Genomic DNA, 20,703 nt, shown 5'->3' with positions numbered 1-20,703 from the left:
GTAGGGGGTAGAAGTCAGACCACACTGGCTACGGGCTTCCCTCTGGCAGCCCCATTCCCATGCGTCTCAGCTCAGCCTTCTGCTGGGCTGAAAGTCAGTGGAATGCCATAAGCTCTGAGATCATATAAATAACACTTACACAATTATGGGTAAAAATCCCAATAAAAAAAACTCTGGGGGGAGGTGTACAAATTATCTTATTTTTCTTATATTTTGTTACCTAAAGTATTGTCGGATAGAACTTATGAAATTTTTTTCTCCACAAATGTACGCGTACAGTAATGGTATGTGTAAGTCGAAATTCATTTAAACATGGATCTTTTAAAGTATGGGCAAATCTGTGGCAGTCACACACCGGAACAGGCCCATTTAAGCTCTGTGATTAATAAGGCAGTCTGATAGATAAAGTGTGTGGCTGAGGAAACGAGCTAGTGAGTGACAGGGGCACATCACCGCGTATGAGTGACTACAGAGTGACTTGAAGGGGCGGGGACACTATGACAAAAACTCCCGTGGGAGTGCACTCTATATGGGCTCATTTGCAGCTCGTGTACAAATGTCTCTGTTCAGTTTGTTATTTGCATTTAACAATAATAAACAGTGATACACTGTGTACCTGGCACGTGCAGTAAGTAGGATCAAAGCTTACAGTGCATCAAATGTTGACAGCCGGTTCAACCAGAAAAGGGGAATATGAGAACTAGAGACCCTCAAAGAACACTGTTTTCTTGAAATTTCTGCATCTCATTTGGGAATCTCAACCTGTTTATTATTAACTGAACAAAGTGTATCTGAAAATTAGAGGCAAGTAGTTGGTTTTTGATGGGGCCAGTGGTGCATTTGGAAGAGAAGAAGCAGTAAACCAATTTTAATTTAGATTGGATCGACTATCAGAGAATTGTATTTGAGTCATTATGTTCGCCATTATTTGCATTGTTACCTCTACTGTTTATTGAGCACTTTCTACTTGCACGGCACTGTGCGAAGCAGTCACCACTCACGATTTCATTTTGTCTCTCCAAAGCTCAAGGGGTAGTCAGAGGTTATTATAATCCCCATATTGCAGTAAAGCTGAGGCTTGGAGAGGTTGAACGGACTTTTTTCTCTATGGCTCACCTTAAATGTGAGAATGTTAGAGCAGAAAGAAACTTGAGGTCATCTATTTCATCAGAAACTTAGATGCTGATAAGGTAGATACCGAGACTCCATGCCTTATCCAACAAGGACAGCTGCTATTCAGTAGCAGCCTTTGTTGCCACATGGGAATGTAGGCTTATTGTTGCCGACCTTATAATTTTTAAAGAGAAATCAGGAATTTGGATTTGAATGCGTAAGTTCCCAATTTTTAAAGCATGCTGGGCAAACAAGGTACATCCAATGGCTATATCTGGGCAAAGGACCACCAGTTAGCAACTTCTAATTAAGTACGATCCCATTATTTTACAAATGAGACACAGAGAGGTGAAGAGAGCTGCCCAGTGTCACACAACAAGTCAGTGGTATAGCTGGGAATCAATGTGCAATACATATTTCTTCCATTTTTTTCCCCTGAAATCATGTTAGATTACAAGTTACCAAAACATTTCTTTACATTTTTCAGAAAAATTTGAAGTATGTAGCTGGGGAAATGAGCTAGTGAGTGACAGGGAATAGATTGACTACAGATTTTTGAAAGGTATTTAGAAATTGTTTACTTCCTCAATATATTCTATTAAAAATTGACAGATAATGATAATGCTTTTGACATAAATATTTGCTTTCCCTTCTGCTGATTGCTTTGCTTAATGACTTTATAAAGAGCTTTAAACAGTGTAATTTGGAGAATAGGACTTCTAAGAAAAACATGAGCTGATTTTAAATTTTTGTTTAATGGATGTTTCAGGAGCATAATGACTTCTAACTACAAATTTTCTAATAGTCTTCAATTTTCATTTAATCCGAAAACTGGAGAAATGAGTTAGGGAATCATTTTCCCAAATAATAAAGAAACTTTCCACTTTTATTTCAAGAGTTTTCATTGTGGACCACAACAATGATAGTGTCATTTTATAGATTAACTGTTAACATTTTCTCCCTTCCTTGTTTCTCTAGTGGTAAAAAGATGGCTCTTACAGGAACTCCTTGTTCCTCCATTCATCAGCTGGGTTGTCAAGGAATCCAGGAGGGGCTACTGCACTGATAGCACCAGCTAAAGATCCCGCATGTGTGCAGATATGGACGTATGTGGATGAGGGTTTGGGGAAAGAATATAAGAGAAATGAAGTTGGAGAAGGGAGGAGGTTTCACTCTTCTATCACATCCATTTCTTTTTTTAAATTGAAGTATAGTTGATTTACAAAGTTGTGTTAATTTCTGCTATACAGCAAACTGATTCAGTTATACATATATATGCATTTTTAATACTATTTTCTATTATGGTTTATTATGGAATATTGAATATAGTTCTCTGTTCTGTACAGTAGGACCTTGTTGTTTATCCATTCTAAATATAAAAGTTTACATCTGCTAACCCCAGCCTCCCACTCCAATCCTTCCCCCCACCTCCTTGGCAACTACCAGTCTGTTCTCTATGTCTGTAATCCTGTTTCTATTTAATAGATAGGTTCATTTGTGTCATATTTTAGATTCCACATATAAGTGATATCGTATGTTATTTGTCTTTCTCTTTCTGACTTACTTCACTTAGTATGATAATCTCTAGATCCATCCATGTTGCTGCAAATGGCATTATTTCATTCTTTTTTATGGCTGAGTAGTATTCCAATGTATATATGTACCACATCTTCTTTATCCATTCATCTGTCGATGGACATTTAGGTTGCTTCCATGTCTTGGCTATTGTGAATAGTGCAGCTGTGAACATAGGAGTGCATGTATCTTTTTGAATTATAGGTTTGTCCGGATATATGCCCAGGAGTAGGATTCCTGGGTCGTATGGTAGTTCTATTTTTAGTTTTTTTAAGGAACCTCCATACTGTTCTCCATAGTGGCTGCACCAATTTACATTCCCACCAACAGTGTAGAAGGTTTCCTTTTTCTCCACACCCCTCCAGCATTTGTTATTTGTAGACTTTTTTTTTTTTATTCTTGCGGTGCGCAGGCCTCTCACTCTTGTGGCCTCTCCTGTTGCGGAGCACAGGCTCCGGACACGCAGGCTCAGCGGCCATGGCTCACGGGCCCAGCTGCTCCACAGCATGTGGGATCTTCCCGGACCGGGGCACGAACCCATGTCCCCTGCATCGGCAGGCAGACTCTCAACCACTGCGCCACCAGGGAAGCCCCTATTTGTAGACTTTTTAATGATGGCCATTCTGACCCATATCACACCCATTTCTTAAAAGAAGTCAGGGGAGGCAAGAGTGACAAATTGGTGGGGTTGGAGGGGTTCTCAGTGGGCCCTCAACCACGTGGCCTCATGGAGACATGAGATTCTTCATCGCAGGAAGCCAGTCCTGCCTGCCATTATACTTTGTAGACGGGTCTCAGCATTTCCCTGTTGCTGACTGTGTGGCTCTTAATAGTACGCATGTTACATATCTCCAATAAGCTCAACCACAGTGAGACCTCTCTTCCTCTGCAACTTCCCCTTTACTTCCTGCACTATCAGGGGCCTGGCAGTAAACAGGCTGACTTGCCCTGAAGGTTGGGGAAGGCAGATGGAATCCTGAATTTCCAGGTTCTTAGGATTTTACTGACTTGGAATTAAGCATTTTAGTTCAGCTCATATCTTGTTTTCACATTTGTCCGCAATGTATTTTTTTTAACTTTTATTTTGAAATAACTTTAGATTTACTCAAAAGTTGCCAAAAGAGCCCACAGTATATTTTCAAAATAAATTCTGTTTAAAAAAAACCTAGAAATTATTTCCCTATCTTATTTATATCATTTACTCGATGCAATTGTTATATATATGTTTTACCTTTGACAGGAAAAGTAAACCATCATAGCAATAACATATGGTCATGCAAATTCATGTATTTTTTAACTGACTCAGGTAAGGGGGGATATCCATAGCACTCTGCATTCAGTAGGTTTTCAAGAAATATTTGTTGACTGCTGTATATAAAAGGGAGGGTTTGATGACACATCTTCCCTCTTTTTGCGGTACGCGGGCCTCTCACTGCTGTGGCCTCTCCCATTGCGGAGCACAGGCTCCGGACGCGCAGGCTCAGCGGCCATGGCTCACGGGCCCAGCCGCTCCACGGCATGTAGGATCCTCCCGGACCGGGGCACGAACCCGTGTCCCCTGCATCGGCAGGCGGACTCTCAGCCACTGTGCCACCAGGGAAGCCCACATCTTCCCTCTTTAATTGAGAATTACTTAGCAATGGCCTAGTTTGTATTTCAGCGTTAGGAGGGACTTAACTGTGCACTAGTTCAGATATGTGGCCCCTCTAACTCAGAGCTTTATTTTGCACAGGGGCCCTGTCTTAGTATAACACAGTCTGGGTGGCTTACAAACAACAGGAATTTATTTCTCACAGTTCTGGAGGCTGGAAGACTGGGTGACAGCAGGGTCGTTTTCTGGTGAGGGCCCTCTTCCGGGTTGTAGACGGCTGACTTCTCCCTGCTGACTTCTCTCCATGGTGGGAGAGGCTAAGGGGCTCTGTGGGGGTCTCTTGTAAGAGCACTTATCCCATTCAGGAGAGCTCCATCTTCATGACCTATGCACCTCCCAAAGACCCCACCTTCTAACACTGTCACATTAGCATTAAGATTTCAACATGAGTTTGGGGGGAACACAAACATTCAAACCATGGCAGGTCCCCAATGACCTTTCAGGAAGAGTATGGCAGTTGCTCTCTAGGACATTATACTCAAAGGCTAGTGCGGTGCATAAATATTTCCTAACTTCTTTTTAGCATCCTATTTTCCACTTTTCCATCATTTATTTATCTAAATCTTTTTCAAATCTGAGATGCTTGAGAAATCCCAAAGGGTGAATATATCCCACTTGTTCTACAGTGTTAAGAATAGCTTACTTTTCATTGTCCCTATGTCTGCCCTCCTGCATACTTTAAGGAGTTCTACTATGTTTGCACATGCAGCTATTGTTCTGTATTTTAAGAGAAAGAGAACAACAGGTTTGCACACTCTGGTCATGACTATATTAGCTTACTATTCCTTTAACCTTTTCTCAAGAGCTTTTAATTGTCCTTCTCTCAACAAGCTGGGGAATTGCTGTGATATAGGACCTCTGGGTTAACATTCTGAGGGTGAGAATTCAGAGATCTGGAGAATTTCATTAGAGGGTATTTGGAGAGAATGTAGTATTAGCCTATCAAGTTGATCGGCAGCCTGTTTGTAACCCTCATCTCCGGCAGAGCTTTCCTATTGGGGAGTCATTCAAAATTCATCTAGCTTCTGAACCTTTCAGTCACTTTTTGGCTTTCCTGTTTTCTCTGTAATATTTGGGAAATCCTGCAACTTCTTCACCTTCTGAATGAAGAGCCCATGAGTAGAAGCATCATCATTCTAGAGGGTCTGTATGATTTCTGAGGACTTTTTGAGAGATCAGTCTACATTTTTTGCTTCCTTCAATTTATTTCAGCCAGAATGGGGCCACCTTTTCCAGGAGATCAAGAAGAATACGCCGGTGTCCATTGCACTTTCTCATACCCTGCCTTTTCCCCCCTTAGCTTAATTCAATTACGTAAAGATGTACTGCTCATAAATTCTGTGTAAGCCCTGTGCTCATTGCTTCAGGGGGTTCGTAAGTGAATTAGATAGCTTTTGCCCTCAAGCAGGTTATGATCTTGTGGGATCATAAGAAAAGGTTAAGTACACCAAAGCTGTGATATACAGACAAAAATGAGTATAATTTTTGTTTCTATTTTTATTTATTTCTGTTTCTGTTTTTATTGCGTACTTGGGTTAAATTTAGTTAAAGCTTTCTAATCAAAGCCCTGTGGAATGAAGGAGAGGAAGGAGAGAAGAGCAAAGCCCTTGGGTTGAACATATTCATCATGTGCTGAGAATAGTGTTGCTCCAGAGTGTGAAGTCCAGACGTTGGGTTTATCCCATAGCTCAGTGAATGACAAAAAAGTCCTAAGACTATATCTTTTGTAGCTTTACTCTCTACAAATAACCTATGATGAAGCAGTAGCCCTCTTTGATTAAGATCTTCAACCCAAAATGATCTACTGGAAGGCATACAACTTGGCACAGCTGGAAGAAGCATATTCTTGAGTTCATGACAGTAAAACTGGTTGTCTTTGGACTGTCACTGTGCCACAGTCATAGAATGTAATAGAGGTAATGCAGGAATTGTTACAACGCAACCTGGCTAAGACAGCCATCATACATAGGGCCTCGTTTCTAAAATCTATCCTTTCAATAGATTAATTCATGAAACCTCATAGCTTACCCCTATGAAAAGGAGAACAGCGTGTGATCTCCTGCCTTAGATGGAAAAACTGAGGCACAAAGCAAGCAGTTAATTTCTCTGAAATATCCTGTGAGCAGTTGATTTCTTTGGAAAGTCCAGTTAACCTCTTAACCAACGTTGCTGATGACTAATGTTTGGTTCTTGACCACAGCTCTTCCCTGGCTCAAATATATTCTCAGCAAATCATGAAGCTCATGACCAATGAGCACTGCTCTGCTCAACCCACCACATGCAGTAGAAGCCTTCGAGGTCACTGTTTGTTTGTACATATCTTTGACATCATCTTTTGGATTGTGCTTGAGGCAGTGTTACCTCATGGTGAGTATCTCCGTAGAGATCCCTCACTGTGTCAACACATCAGGAGCTGTTACCGGAACATTACAGACCCAAGCTCTCCCATGAGGCATCTCTGGCCAAGAGGATTGCTGAAATGAGGAGTGTGAGGAAGATGGGAAAGCCAGTATCCTTATGAACTAAGCTGTATTCCCAATAAAAGAAAACAAGAACAAAACATTGACTTCCATTCAAAACCCAGCCTGTTTTCTTTACAAAGGCCATTTGTTTTAAGTTTGTCCATACAAACTCACGTATTTTCTCCCTGGCTTATTGTCACATACTTTAAGAAGACAAATTCTTCGTCTGATTTTTCCCTCCTTCTACCTGCTTCTCGGTCTGCTTTGCAACACTGCTGTCCTTGGACTAAGGCTTGGCTTGTCAGAATGTGTTTATCTTCGTCAGGCAGACAGAGGGTCCAATGAAGGCAGTAGCAAGTGATGCTAGGTTTGTCGGATAACCGGCTGTCCTCTTACTCACTTCTTACTTCTGCCTTTGTAATATCTTGCTTAGGAATGCAGGGAAATTTCTCCAATCTGATTCTGTCTTCATGGGAAAGCGAGAGCCGGGGAGTGAGGCTGTGGCCGTCACTTGGCCCTTCCTCAGTCCTGTGCTGGAGCCAAGTGGCACTGGCTGTGTTCAGTGACATCAGTGTTGATGATCATCATGAACTTGGCCACGATGGGGGAATTTACACCACAGAAATCTGCAAATGCTACCTACTAATCAAGGACTTATTTTCTTTCTCTAAAGAGCTGGCTTACCAGCACATCACTGCCCTCTGTCCTTAACCTAGCTATACCTGAAGGATTTCTGCCAGTGTCCAGTACAACTTCACCAAACCTCCGACATACTGTGGACACAAGATGGCAAGTCAAAACGAGTTAGGAAGAGATGATTTCTCCACCTGTGCCATCATCAAAAGATATTTTGGGGACAGGGCTTTATCTGACCTGTAATCTCCATGAGCAGCCCTTTAAAGCGCCACCAAATAAGTATCGATATTATAAGCCACAAAAGTGTGCTTTCTAAGCAAATGCTGCTTTAAGATAACCTATAATCCCTTGTTCCCACTTCCAACCAGGTTTGTCTCACTAGGTCTCCTGTCCCCTCAGGAGCCACCCTTGCTCCCAACTTTGGTGCATCCACAGTTACAGTTGGAGGCCTTTTGTGCAGTGACTTCTGTGACTCTGGGGGCTTCAGTGACCGTAAGGACTTCAAGACCATCAGGGATTCTGGCCCCACCAATGCGTTCAGTGTGTGCGAAGTTTGGTTGCTGTCTGAGCACTGGGGTTCAATCCTGGAGGCTTCCGCTCTTCCTGCAATCGCTTCTTTGTTGCCCTTGATAACTGCACAGCAGCTTCAGTGATGACAGCAGAGGCCACTGGCAGCAAGAGCAAGAGAGAAGAAAGTGTCAGAAGGTCTCCTGGTAGCCGTCAGGACAGCGCTGACGAGCTCGGTTCTTTACCCCCTCCGCTTGGGGACTTCTAGAAATAGCTGAGTGAGGGTCTTTGAGGAGAGTCTGGACGTCCCCAGTCATGCGTGGGAGCAGCGTTTGAGAGGCCATAGTTTTACCTCCAGGTTACTGTATTCCACGGGACCTGATTTTAGGTTCTCAGTTTGTGAAATGGCAGCGGCTCAGAAAGGTGGAATCTGAATTCAGTGAGACATGATTTAACTATTGGTTAAGCCCCTAACAATCACCTATCCACTCATTCATATTCCAAGATGAAAAAAGCAAAGAAATCTCCAATAAATCAATATTCTCCTCTGAAGAAAAGTGAACAAAGAAAGTTGCTGGGGCCTGTGAATTGCCGGTGCACCTATGATATAATTTTGTGCTTTGAAAAAAATCAGCTGCTAGAATACAAAGTACCTTTTTCATTTTTTAAAAGATCACATTAAAGATCCCTCTCTTTGAGCCATTGTGGATGAAACCAGTATGCCTTGCATAGGGAAGGTGCTCAAGAACATTTTTGTGGAATTGGCTTTGAGATAGAAATATTGACTCATTCTTATCATAATAAATTTTTTAAAACTGACCTGGAAATAACTGATTCAGTCAATAAGCTAGCATAGGCAAAAGGTCTTCCTAGTTTCTCCAGCTCTCTCTGTGACTTACCTAGTCAACTGGAACAACTTTTACTAGACTGTGAGGTCCATGATGGCACAGACCCCCTACAGTTCTTTTCTTTACCTAGGACTGACGCCATGAAATCACGTTATGAGTATGTATTGAATGAAAGTAAGAAAGTGGATCCTGAAAATAATTTCACTGATGACAGTAACATGAATTCTATCTTTAAATTTAGTTTTGAGTGATACATTTTAAAGTGACAAAGAAAGATTAATTCTAAAATTTCCTTTTCAGTGATGCATTCATATGTAGGGTGTGGCATATTTATAAATACACAAGTGACAAAACTAGTTCATGAAAACAGTGGGACTGTTTTGGTAAAATCTAAACGGCCTGCCCAATATAGGTTATGATTGGTTTATAATCTAAATGAAATCTATAGAGAAATAGAAAACCTCTAAGTCTGTGTTCTTGGTGACGACTCTGGTTTAAGCAAAATCCAGCTATTTGTAATCCTTAGGAAACTATTTTCACACAATTCACAATTCACACAATTCACAATTTCAAAAGATGTCACTATCTTTTGCATGAAGTATTGTGAGAGTTTTTTGAAAGGTATTTTTCTTATGTTCGGAGGTTTTGACCTTTTTCTGTTTTCTATTCTTCTGCTGCTCCTGCTATTAGTTCTTGGGCACATTTCCTTCGAGCAGAGCTGTGGGGAGGAGAGAGTAACATTTAGACCTACTCAGTTGGCCCTGGAGTGCAGTCATGTAGGCTTTTCTCTCCCGGGGACAGCTGGCTGGGCCTGTGCGGGGGAAAACCCTTGGTTCACAAGCTACGTCACCTCCCCACTCTGGTTTGTCAGCTGCCTGGCAAATCTTTGTCCTTGGCCACAAGTGTCATTAGATGAGAGAATATGGGTGACTGCAAGTAAACACATCACCACTCCTAGACAAGCAATTATCAATCTGTGTTCTGTGGACGGTGAGTCATGTTAGTGTACAAAGAACAGAGGAGAACAGAAAACAAGGGGAAGGAGGGTACAGGATACCCTCCACCCTCCCTGGTTACAAATTTGGAAAATACTCACTTTGGGCATTTTTGTTGGCTTGAATGGCAACTGATGAAAATGAAACGTCAACAAAATAAGAAGGTTGTATTGAATTACTGGGAAAGTATTTTTTCTCATGGCTGCTTGAGAAACAGACATTACTATTTATGTACATCTTAATTTTCAGACATTAAAATTATAGGAACAGAGCCAAAATTAAAAATAACCTGTGTTTTGTACTTTCTTGATAGAACATTCCTTGACCTTCCTCTGCCCTCGCTCCCACTATTTAGTTACCATGGTGACCACCAAGGTTCACTTTTTTTTTTTTTCTGATGGGAAAAAATAACAGTGCCATATGAGGGACAGACTGAAGGCTGAACATGCCAACACAGACTGTAGTCTCATTATCAGACACAACTTGCCTGAGTTAATCCATTATGTTTTGTTACACACATAATTAGTATTTTGCTGCATTTGTTCTCCATTTTGAAGTTCTCCTAAGTCCACATCAGGCCAATGAACAGCTATGTAATTTTTTTTTTTTGCCGTACACGGGCCTCTCACTGCTGTGGCCTCTCCCATTGCGGAGCACAGGCTCCGGACGCGCAGGCTCAGCGGCCATGGCTCACGGGCCCAGCCGCTCCGCGGCATGTGGGATCTTCCCGGACCGGGGCACGAACCCGTGTCCCCTTCATCGGCAGGTGGACTCTCAACCACTGTGCCACCAGGGAAGCCCGGCTATGTAATTTTGTTTATACCCTTTCCTCTCCCTGGAAAGAGTTTACTCATTCCCTGGGCCCAGCTGAAGTACCACAACCTGAGAAATGGTTGGTCCTCAGAGCTTCTCCCTCTGTCCTCATCTACAGCCATTTGTCTTTGCATGTTTCCAATTTCTTTAAGAACTCAGGAGTTATTCGGGATCAGGTCCAGTTAATCCTCAGATCCAAGACTGCTATTAAAGCATTTCCCAAGCTTCCTTTTATTTTTTAAATCTGTTTAAATGTCTGTTTTGTACACCAATTATCACAGGAGAAGTCATTGGGGTATGAGCTTCCTATGTTTATTGATAATGTTTGTTATTATTTAGTTAGTTTTTTTTCTATTTGGGGATATAATTTATAATAAGCCTAATACATTAGGAGATTAGCATAACACTTATAATTTACAGGTAAATATACAAATGTTGGGATAAGTGATTACATTTTTAAATAATGGATTGAACTGTTAAAAAACTTATAGACCACTATTTTGGACTATGACATTCTTGAGGGAAGGAATATGTTTGTGTGTGTGTGTGTGTGTGTGTGTGTATCCTGGCACCCAACATGGTTCTTGTGTGCTTGTTATTTTGTATAGTGGTGCACAAAAAACTCTGTGGGATGAACTATAACCCAGAGTTCTGAAGCTGAGAAAGCCAGGGAGTTAATAGTACGAGATCAGCATGGTATTTCCTTGTCTTAGTTTCTTCTTAAACAATTGCAGAACATCCTCTCCACTCAGGTTAATTTAAGAGGTGGTCCCCAGGGGCGGTCTGGCAGGCCCTCCACTGTCCTGTCCCTCAGCTGGCTTGATGATCTATTGATGCCTCTACCACCTCTGCTGGTTCCAACAGTGACCCTGCAGAAGTTCCCCAGATCCTCCCCCTGCCTTCTGCATGGCCAGTTCTCCAAGCAAGGCCCCAGCTCCTTACAGAGCCTCTCCTGGTACACATCTCTGTTTCCATGTGTGCCCTTATTGCAGCCCCCATCAGCCTCGGCTTTGGCCGTGTGTCTGTGGAGGCATCATGGGAGCATATTCCCGCCATGCACAACATTCTCTCTCCCTTGGCAAAGTGACACTGTCCTCGGTCAAGCTTGTGACAGACTGCAGCTTCTTCCTTTTGGACAATTCCTTTCCAGATGGTTTCTTTGACTACCCTGCCCACCAGTCTGCTTCTTGCCTCTAGTTCCTCCCTGCGCATTTCTGCCTGCCATCCAGGCTTGTCCAGACTGGACCCAAACGCAAATGGATTCAGAAGACAGGTGGCTGGAAACAGATGAAGCTGGCAGAGTATTTGCATATAAACCCACAGAAGTAGTCATTACTAGATTTTTTTTTTTCTTGAAACCTGAAGCTTTCTCGATGTAGCTTTTGCTTTTCTCAGGTAAAGAGAAGACTTTCTCTACTAGAAGAAAAACAGAGTACAGATAAATATATGGCAACTGACTTTTGGGTCTCAGTGTTCAAGAGGTAATGGAGAGTAGTAAGGACAGGTGTGAACTAGTGAGCAAATTCTCCATCTAAGTGGGTCGGCCACCACTCAACCCCAGCTAAACGTAGGTACGTGGGAAGATGGGCCCCGTAGTGCCAGACCTTCTGATTTTTTTCAGTAAAGTCTGAAAATCTAGATTATTTGTGAGCCTTCTGATAAAAACTGTCTTGTTAAACACACACACCCATATCTGCAAAGAGGTTTTGGCCTCTTTGTAGCCTACAAGTTTAAACACTCAAACAGGGCCTCTGCTGGAGGATGAATGATAATCAGTCATGTAAATAGTTACAATTAACATTTTCTCCAGCCAAGTCAACCATTTCTAGTTTAGTTAGGGGAAAAGCAGAGAGTTTCTAGCTGAAATAGATAGATATCCTGAGGCCTCTTTGCAGTTGTCCGGACCTATCCCAACCCTAGAGTGTTGTTTCTCCGTGTGTGGTCCTGGGACCAAGCAGCAGTAGCATCAACTGGGAACTTGTTAGAAATGCAAACTCTCAGACCCCATCCTAGACCCACAGAATTAGAAACTCTGGACATGGGGACCAGCAATGTGCGTGTTAACATACTCTCCAGGTGATTCTGAAGTGTGAGATCCGCTGCCCTAGGCTTGCAGAGGGAGCTGCTGTGCCTGCAGTGTGTTCCCGGGGCCCTGACGGTTGCTGTAACCCTGGGCTTCCTGGTCCCACACCGTCAGCACCAGGTTTTAGGAGCCAAGATCTGTGTGCTGTGTGAACTCTGGGTCCAGCTTGGCTCTCCAAAGAAGGTATGTGACACCAAAGAGGACGCTGGCACATGTCCTAGAGAAAAGGGGATCTGGGAATTGCATGTGTCGAGAGAGAAGAGAAGAATAAAATCTGTTCCTGGAGTGTTTCTTACCCTCCCCCCGCCATGACTTCTTTTACACAGGAGAATCGCCCAGTGGTATGATTTAAAGAAAATCTGCCCTCACCCTACCTTCAATCGAACCTCTTTAAAATGACTACTTCCCTTTTCATTTCAATCTAGGTTTAAGACTGAGGAATACAGAGTAAGGGTAGTGATGCTATGATGTGACTTAAATCTAACCAGGTGATTTCTTAACCCCATCCTTAGAACCCAGAAGACTTAGAGTTTAGTAGATGGGTCAGGTTCGGGTTTGGGGAACACCTCGTGCAAGTCTGGGCTGGGAAGGCCCACCGTGGAGCAGAATGAGATCACCGGGATCTCATTTTTACAATTTCAATGAAAGGCATAGTGAGGAACCCAGATGGGAAAACAAGAGAGGTGCCTAGAGAGGGAGGTGGGGGGGGGGGGGGCAGAGAAAGTCCATCCAGTGGTGGCCTCGGGGCAGAGCTCCCTGTGTCACCCCCTCTCTGCATCAGCCTCCTCTCCCAGGTGCCGTGCAGTCACTTCACTTTTGGAAGGGCCCCAGCTCTGGCTTCCTCCGGCCCCGTGTGTGAGTCTCATTCCTTGCTTTTCTTTTTCAAAGCCAGGGCGAGAGCAATAGCGATGTGATTTAAAGGAAGACTCCTTTACCTATATTGCCTGAAAGTCCTGTAGTACCTTAAGGTTTACAAAGCTGTAACCAGTGTTATATTTCACAGTTAAGACGCCCCATAAAACTCAAGGACGTAATTCTAATACTTTCTTTATGACTGAACTCAGCTTTTGTTACTCTTTGGTTACCTCTCCCATTCTCCGTGCCTCCAATCCCCACCTGAAGCAGAGACCTTAACCTGGCTATTTCCTGGTAAATTCAATTTTATCTGGTGGTTTTTGTTTTTTGGGTTTTTTTGGTTAAATTCAATATGCGTAGCTCAATCCTAGAACAAATCAGAATTCCATTTTGGTCTTTCCTTTCCCTCCTGCTGAGCTCTCCTCGCCTGTATTTGGTACCACGCAGACACTGTGCGTCCTCTGGGGGGTTGTGAGGGCGTGGTGTAGTCTGCTACCATGCACACCTGGTTCAGAGGGAGTGCCCTGAGGCTGTCGGGACTGGCCACATAATTTAGGGGCCCAGTGCATAATGGGAACTTGGGGGACCCTAGTTTAAAAAAATTAAGAATTCTGAGACAGCAATAGCAGAACATTAAACTGAGTGCAGGGCTGGTGCAACTGCACAGGTCACACTCCTACGAAGCGAGTTACCTGTATTCTCCCAGCCTGGCTCCTGGTGAAAGTAGTGGCTGAGGCTCTTTCTGGGCTGTTCAGTGTCTCTCCACGACTCTCAGATGCTGCAGATTCCCTGAGAGTAGCTGCGCCTTCCGTCTCATCCCGTTTGGGTGGCCTGCTGTGAAGCCCTCTGCCCTGTGACTCTGCCATGAGCACGCCGACCGTCCTTCTCAGCTCCCTTCCACCCTTGCTGGCCCGCGGCCACTTCTCTATCTCCTCCACATACTTAGTGGGTGTGTCTCCATCACCCACGTTGTACAGACACGTGCTGCTAAGTCTCTACTCTCTGTCTGCATATCCCGGGCATGACTAGTGCCAGGGGTTACCCTACTCTCAAATTTTAGCCTGTCAAGCTCTTCCACTTTAGATTCCTCAGACTTTGTGAAGGAAAGGAAAGAGCCAGGTAAAGCTGTCCTTCCTCAACTTACCTGCAAGAGAAGAGGATGGGTAGGCAGATGGCACAGTTACTGCATTCTTTTTTTCCCTAATTTTTTTCTTCTCTCTTATTTTCAGGCATTTTCCTGATTACTGTACACTAGGGGAGGGGGTGGGGAGTGGCAGAAACCAGTTCCCTTTCTCCCAGTTTAAATGCATCCATCAATCATATTTGTCACGCAGTCTAATTCAGGGCTGGCAAACTAAGGACTAGGGGTCAAACCTGGCCACACCCACCCATTTACGAATTGTCTGTGGCTGCTTTCATGTTGCAATAGCAGAGTTGAGTAAATGGAACAGTGACCACGCAGCCTGCAAAGCCCAAAATATTTAACGTTTACCCCTTTACAGAAGAAGTTTGCTAACCTCTGTGCTAGATGATCATAGCTGAAAGCAAAGTGTCTTTGTCACTGGTGGTACCTACGTGGAGGTGCTGAAAGATGTTTGATGACCCTGGCGGTTAATCTGCCTCAGATTAATGCTTCCTGCCTTACCACTGCTAGTAGATACTTTCACACACATACGGAGAGTAGAACAGGCGTTATGATTTCACATACGCATGGTGGGTGGAACAGACATTATTATCCTCGGTTTAAAGATGAAAAAAGTACAGGTAGGAGAGCTTAAGGAACTTGTCCAGGATTACAGAATAAGTAAGTGTGGGGTTAACGGTGGGGATGTGGATCTCTTGATGCCTTGGGGTTAGTGGCAAACATCTCCGGGAGGATTCAGCGTGTTAGAAAAACAAATGCTGAGGCTGTTGATACGTGAGGTCTTGGGACACCTTTAGGTCTACCGTGGAGTTGGGTGGTACGCTGAGGTGGGGTGGCTGGAGGGTGGAGAAGAGAGGGGGTTAGGGGCCATTACGTGTTTGAAAAAATTATTCCAAAAGGTGGTAACTCATTTTCTTACATACTTCCTGCCCACAAAATGAGCCTGAAACTTCTGCACTGGGAGAGCATGGCATTTTAGATAGAGTCAATTCCTAATGCACCTTAATTAGCTAATCACAAAGTTCTCCTCTTGACTGTTCTTTCCAGCCTTCACACTCAAATAGCAACTAGGTTTATGAAGTTTGGTTAATGGCCATAGAATTCACAGCCTCTTCACACAGCATCAAAGTGAAGAGAGTCTTTAAACATCAAACACCTTTCACAATCATATGGCTTCAGTAGCATTCACAAAATGTGTTCCAATAGGAATAATTTTTACTTTTCTCCTGGCTTGGTTTATAAAGTAGCTGTGTTTGTTTTCAGTTTAGGCTCCCTATACTCTGATCTATCCCGAGACAAGGGATGCTCAGAAAAGACCAAAGTCAGGAGGAGTTCAAAACAGACACAACCCATGACTTCCTACATTACAGCTGATTTTAGGTTGCTGTTCATTGCGGCTGTATTTACAATAGCCAGGACATGGAAGCAACCTAAGTGTCCATTGACAGATGAATGGATAAAGAAGATGTGGCACATATATACAATGGAATATTACTCAGCCATAAAAAGAAACAAAACTGAACTATTTGTAGGTGGATGGACCTAGAGTCTGTCATACAGAATGAAGTAAGTCAGAAAGAGAAAAATAAATACCGTATGCTAACACATATATATGGAATCTTAAAAAAAAAAAAGGTTCTGACGAACCTAGGGGCAGGACAGGAATAAAGATGCAAACATAGAGAATGGACTTGAGGACGCAGGGAGGGGGAAGGGTAAGCTGGGACGAAGTGTGAGAGTAGCATGGACATATATACACTACCAAATGTAAAATAGATAGCTAGTGGAAAGCAGGTGCATAGCACAGGGAGATCAGCTTGGTGCTTTGTGACCACCTAGAGGGGTGGGATAGGGAGGGTGGGAGGGAGATGCAAGAGGGAGGGGATATGGGGATGTATGTATACATATAGCTGATTCATTTTGTTATACAGCAGAAACTAACACACCACTGTAAAGCAATTATACACCAATAAAGATGTTAAAAAAAAAGAAGTGGTTGAGAAATTAAAAATAAAAGGCATTTAAAGGACACCTGCATACAGTTGACATAAGTGTAGGCAATTAGAACTCATGAAGTCATCGTCAGCACACGGATGGGGTGATCTGTGCAGTATTCCATCTTCTCCCTTGTCAGCATGAAGCTGTGATATCACTCAAACCACTGCATGTCTTTCTCCGCAGGGAGGCTAACCCATCTTGTTAACATCCAGCCATGGTGATTTGCCTCGCATTTCTTGAAAACTGCAATTCAATTATTTGAGAATCTTTTCTGCAGAAAGACAAACATTTTTTTCTAACAGGAAATTTTGCACAGTTGGCTTACTAGAATAATCAGCTACTGTGCAAACTAGAATTTTTCTTAATTTGCCTAATTAAAAGAATCAGTTCATCCATATCCAGTCGTATAGCAATTATTGTATTTCTTGAGTCTTAGTGACTTTTTTAATTCAAAGACTCAGAAGTCAAAACACTGCAAAGGGCAAAGTTACTCTTCAGCTCCTTGAGAACCTCAAGCACTGAGAAGTAAAAAGACAGTGTCGGGGGACACTGTCGGGGGAAGAGAAGGTGGTCTTAGAAGAACAAGGTGTTACACAAGTAGAAATTAGAGGGAAAAAATCTGCTGCAATAGTGGGATTCTATGTTAACTCTTGTGGCTTGAGACTATTTACTGAATGCTATACCCTGTGAGTAAACTTATTTCAGCCCCAGGAAAGGATGGCTGCAAGTTCATTTGTGTTGCTGTGGTCCTGATATAGAGGTAAAAACTGCCATTCAGCTTCCTCCTTGCACCTGGAGAATCCAAACAAGCCTGTGTTCTGGTTCAGCCTTTCGCAGGTACTGGCCATGCTATTTTGGGCAAATGTCTAAATCTCTCTAAGCCTCACTTTCCTTATCTTTTTAAAACAAGTAATTATAGCACCTGCTTTATGCATTGCTATTAGGATTTCATGAGATGATACTATCTATGTCAGATACTTAACCCAATACTCAGAGCATAAGCTCCTCAGTAAAGGTCAGCTACTATTATTGTGAATAGAAGTATGATAATATTTAAGAATAATTCATCACATATAGACTGCTGAGAGAAAGCCTAAGATACTTTTCTCTGCAGCTATAGATAAGGCTCTTTTGTGAGTGAAAGGAAATGACTGATTCTTGTCAATTGTGGGGCTGGGCCTTTTCAGAAGTGATGAAATACAGGAAGGAATTCTAGTTCTGGCTAACCAGGAGTCTGGTAATTTTCCAGAGATGTTTTCTTTGTCAGATAAAACAAAAAGAGAGGCCACCCTATTTTATATTCAAAGTTTTAAAACCCTCCAATTGTACATTCATTCAGACTCAATATACAATTAAAAATTTTTTTTCTTATTTCATGGCAGTTCCCTGATCTAGTCTCGTTATTTTTGTTTTTTTGTTTTTTTTCTGGAAACCTTTTCCAGGTCTGCTGTTATCTTCCTTGAAAAATATTAAGCAGAACTCCATAAAATATTTCACCATGGTTTTAGGCTAGAGTAGAATAATATTTTTCTATTTCGCCACAGTTGTAATATTTTCCTTAAACTTTTGGTTACAACATCACTGCAGTGACTCCAACAGAATCCGCTTTCTTGAATTCTAACATTTTGTGAAATCATTTAGAAGAATTTTCAGTTGGTCTGGGTAGATTTGTCCTAGTAGAATGAAGAGGTTTCACATAAACAAAAACCTTAGTTATTTTGAGGATTTTATGAGTGTAGATAATGAGAAGTGAAAAATCATTTAACATGGCTTGCTGCATAAATAGGATTATGAAAATGAAAGAAAATTGTAAAGAAAATTTAAGGGCAAACCTAGGAACATTTATTAACAGTGTGTGCTGTTAGAATGAACGATAATCTCCTGAGAAATGTTTGAACGTTTCATGAGTTGGGATATTTATAACTAGACTTAACCAAGTAAGTAAGATAAGCAGAGGGAATAATCTGGCTCTGATAGGGAATATACTAGTTTATTTGATGGGTCTTTTGCATCTTAAAATTCACATAACATGTTTTCTTTTGCCTCTGGTTTTGGGTGCTGTGGGTATTGTCATTTATGTATGAAAGAAAGAATCAGGACAGTTCCATGCTCATGTTCTGGAAGCCCCACTTGCAGTGGGCTTTTTGCCAGGCCACACTGGAAAAAGTAGGCTTTCTGTAATTTTGTGCTTTCCTTTTTGCTATGCCATATAGTTATAGTTCTATAAAGTAATTAAAAAATGGAAATTATATAAAGAAAATTATTGTGGTATCTCAACCTGTGCATTGGGTAGGTTCTTGAAAAAGAATATAAATAAAATAAAACCAGGAACAAACAGGAGGTGGATGGATACTTGAGAAGCATAGGAAAGATGCCAAAACCTAATTTATGCAGAAAAGAAGTTTTTGTTGGTGGTAGGGATGGAGAGTATTGTGACCAACATTGAATCATAACATGGAAAGACAAATCTGAAAGGAGGCAAGAGCAAGGGTGAGACTGCTACGTTAAATTCAAGGTCAAGATTTGCAGGAGCTAATGAAGATGGCAGCTGGAACGGGTGTTTAATTGCTGAGGACTTTTTTCTTTGTCCTTTTTTACTTGTTCAAAGGCTCTAGAAATACTTGTTAGTTCAGTATAAATTACTCAAAATTATTATAAATATTTTCTGATTCCTAGGATATTGCTCATCTGACAGTACACTGTTTATTGCCCAACATATGGGGAGGAAAAGGAAGAAGAGAGATGACCATAGACCTAAAAGTGGGAGGTTTGGAATAAAATTTGGTCTTTCTTTTCTTCACACCGTAGTCAGAAAATTCCATGCAAAGTGTTGCTGACAAATTACTATGCAAGGAAAAGTAAATGTATTTCATGAACTATGTTAGGATGATTTATTTATTAAATAGAAGAATCTGTGCCCCAAATAACATTGATTCAAAAAAAAAAAAAAAAACCAAAACAGTTCTAAATCTGATGTGAATCTTCAGTTTCTTTACACCATTTTCTTGAGGAGCACTTTCTTCAAAGGATATGCATTGGGACGAAGCAAAAGCATTCTTGGCTTCATTCAGAAAGTTTGTTATTTACATGTCCCAGCCTTCTTTGGCTGGTTTAATAATGAAATTGATATAAGAGATTAATAGGAGAAAAACAAATTTAATTTTATACATACAGGAGTCCCATGAAAATCTGAGACCTGAATGGCAGCCAGGTAATTGAAGCTTATATAAAACCTTGAGCTAAGGAAAGGGGTATGGGTCTGGGGATACAAGGGGGAGGAAGGCCATTCACAGGAAGGCAGAGGAAATGTTTGAAAAACTAATGTTGCCTTATTACAGATTATGTTTCTTAGGTAAAATGTATCTCTCTTCCTGGTATAGGCCCTCTTTCCAATGTAAATTTAGGCAGTTGATGGGGAGGAAAAGAACTTTACCTGAGTCTGCTGGGTTTTGATTGCCTTTAGTTCAAAACAATCCACATGCCAAAGTGGCATATTTGTGGTCATGTATTCTGCCTCCACCCCCAACTAACTATTAAGAAGCCTACAGGGGCTTCCCTGGTGGCGCAGTGGTTGAGAGTCCGCCTGCCGATGCAGGGGACACGGGTTCGTGCCCCGGTCCGGGAAGATCCCACATGCCGCGGAGCAGCTGGGCCCGTGAGCCATGGCCGCTGAGCCTGCACGTCCGGAGCCTGTGCTCCGCAACGGGAGAGGCCACAGCAGTGAGAGGCCTGCGTACCGCAAAAAAAAAAAAAAAAAAAAGCCTGCAAAGTGCCAGATGCCTTTCTGTTATCTGCCTGCTACTCCTGTGAGCACAATGGACAGAATTTGGCCAACTCTGACTAAATGTTTATTTACTATTGTTCAACTCTGGGACTTTTAACACATTAAGTCTGTAATGGTCCCTGTTCAGACTACATCCTGTTTTCATAACCTGTATCCTTAATAATTAGCCCTGTTGCTTCTCAGAAAGATTTTTAAATGAGTCATCATTTTACAAGGTCTGCAGCAGGTTAATTATTTTG

General features: G+C 42.1%; 1 protein-coding gene across 4 annotated transcripts in view; it reads left to right on the top strand.

Annotated features, from left to right (window-relative positions):
• Nucleotides 1-20,703, top strand: part of FILIP1 (filamin A interacting protein 1) — a 191,288-nt gene that overhangs the window by 59,707 nt on the left and 110,878 nt on the right. For 3 of the 4 annotated variants that reach the window (XM_029223833.1, XM_029223835.1, XM_029223831.1), the window contains exon 1: nt 2,203-2,219. The exons of the other annotated variant lie outside the window; for it this stretch is intronic. In XM_029223833.1, the coding sequence (XP_029079666.1) occupies nt 2,214-2,219 (6 nt within the window). In that variant the 5' untranslated portion in view covers nt 2,203-2,213. Of the gene's footprint in view, nt 1-2,202; nt 2,220-20,703 lie in introns of those variants that run through there. 4 annotated transcript variants of the gene reach the window in all.

The sequence above is a fragment of the Monodon monoceros genome, unplaced genomic scaffold (genome assembly GCF_005190385.1).
Source record: "Monodon monoceros isolate NGI ecotype Baffin Bay Population unplaced genomic scaffold, NGI_Narwhal_1 Super_Scaffold_15, whole genome shotgun sequence".
Taxonomy (NCBI): domain Eukaryota; kingdom Metazoa; phylum Chordata; class Mammalia; order Artiodactyla; family Monodontidae; genus Monodon; species Monodon monoceros.
This window is presented reverse-complemented; position numbering and strand designations above follow the sequence as displayed.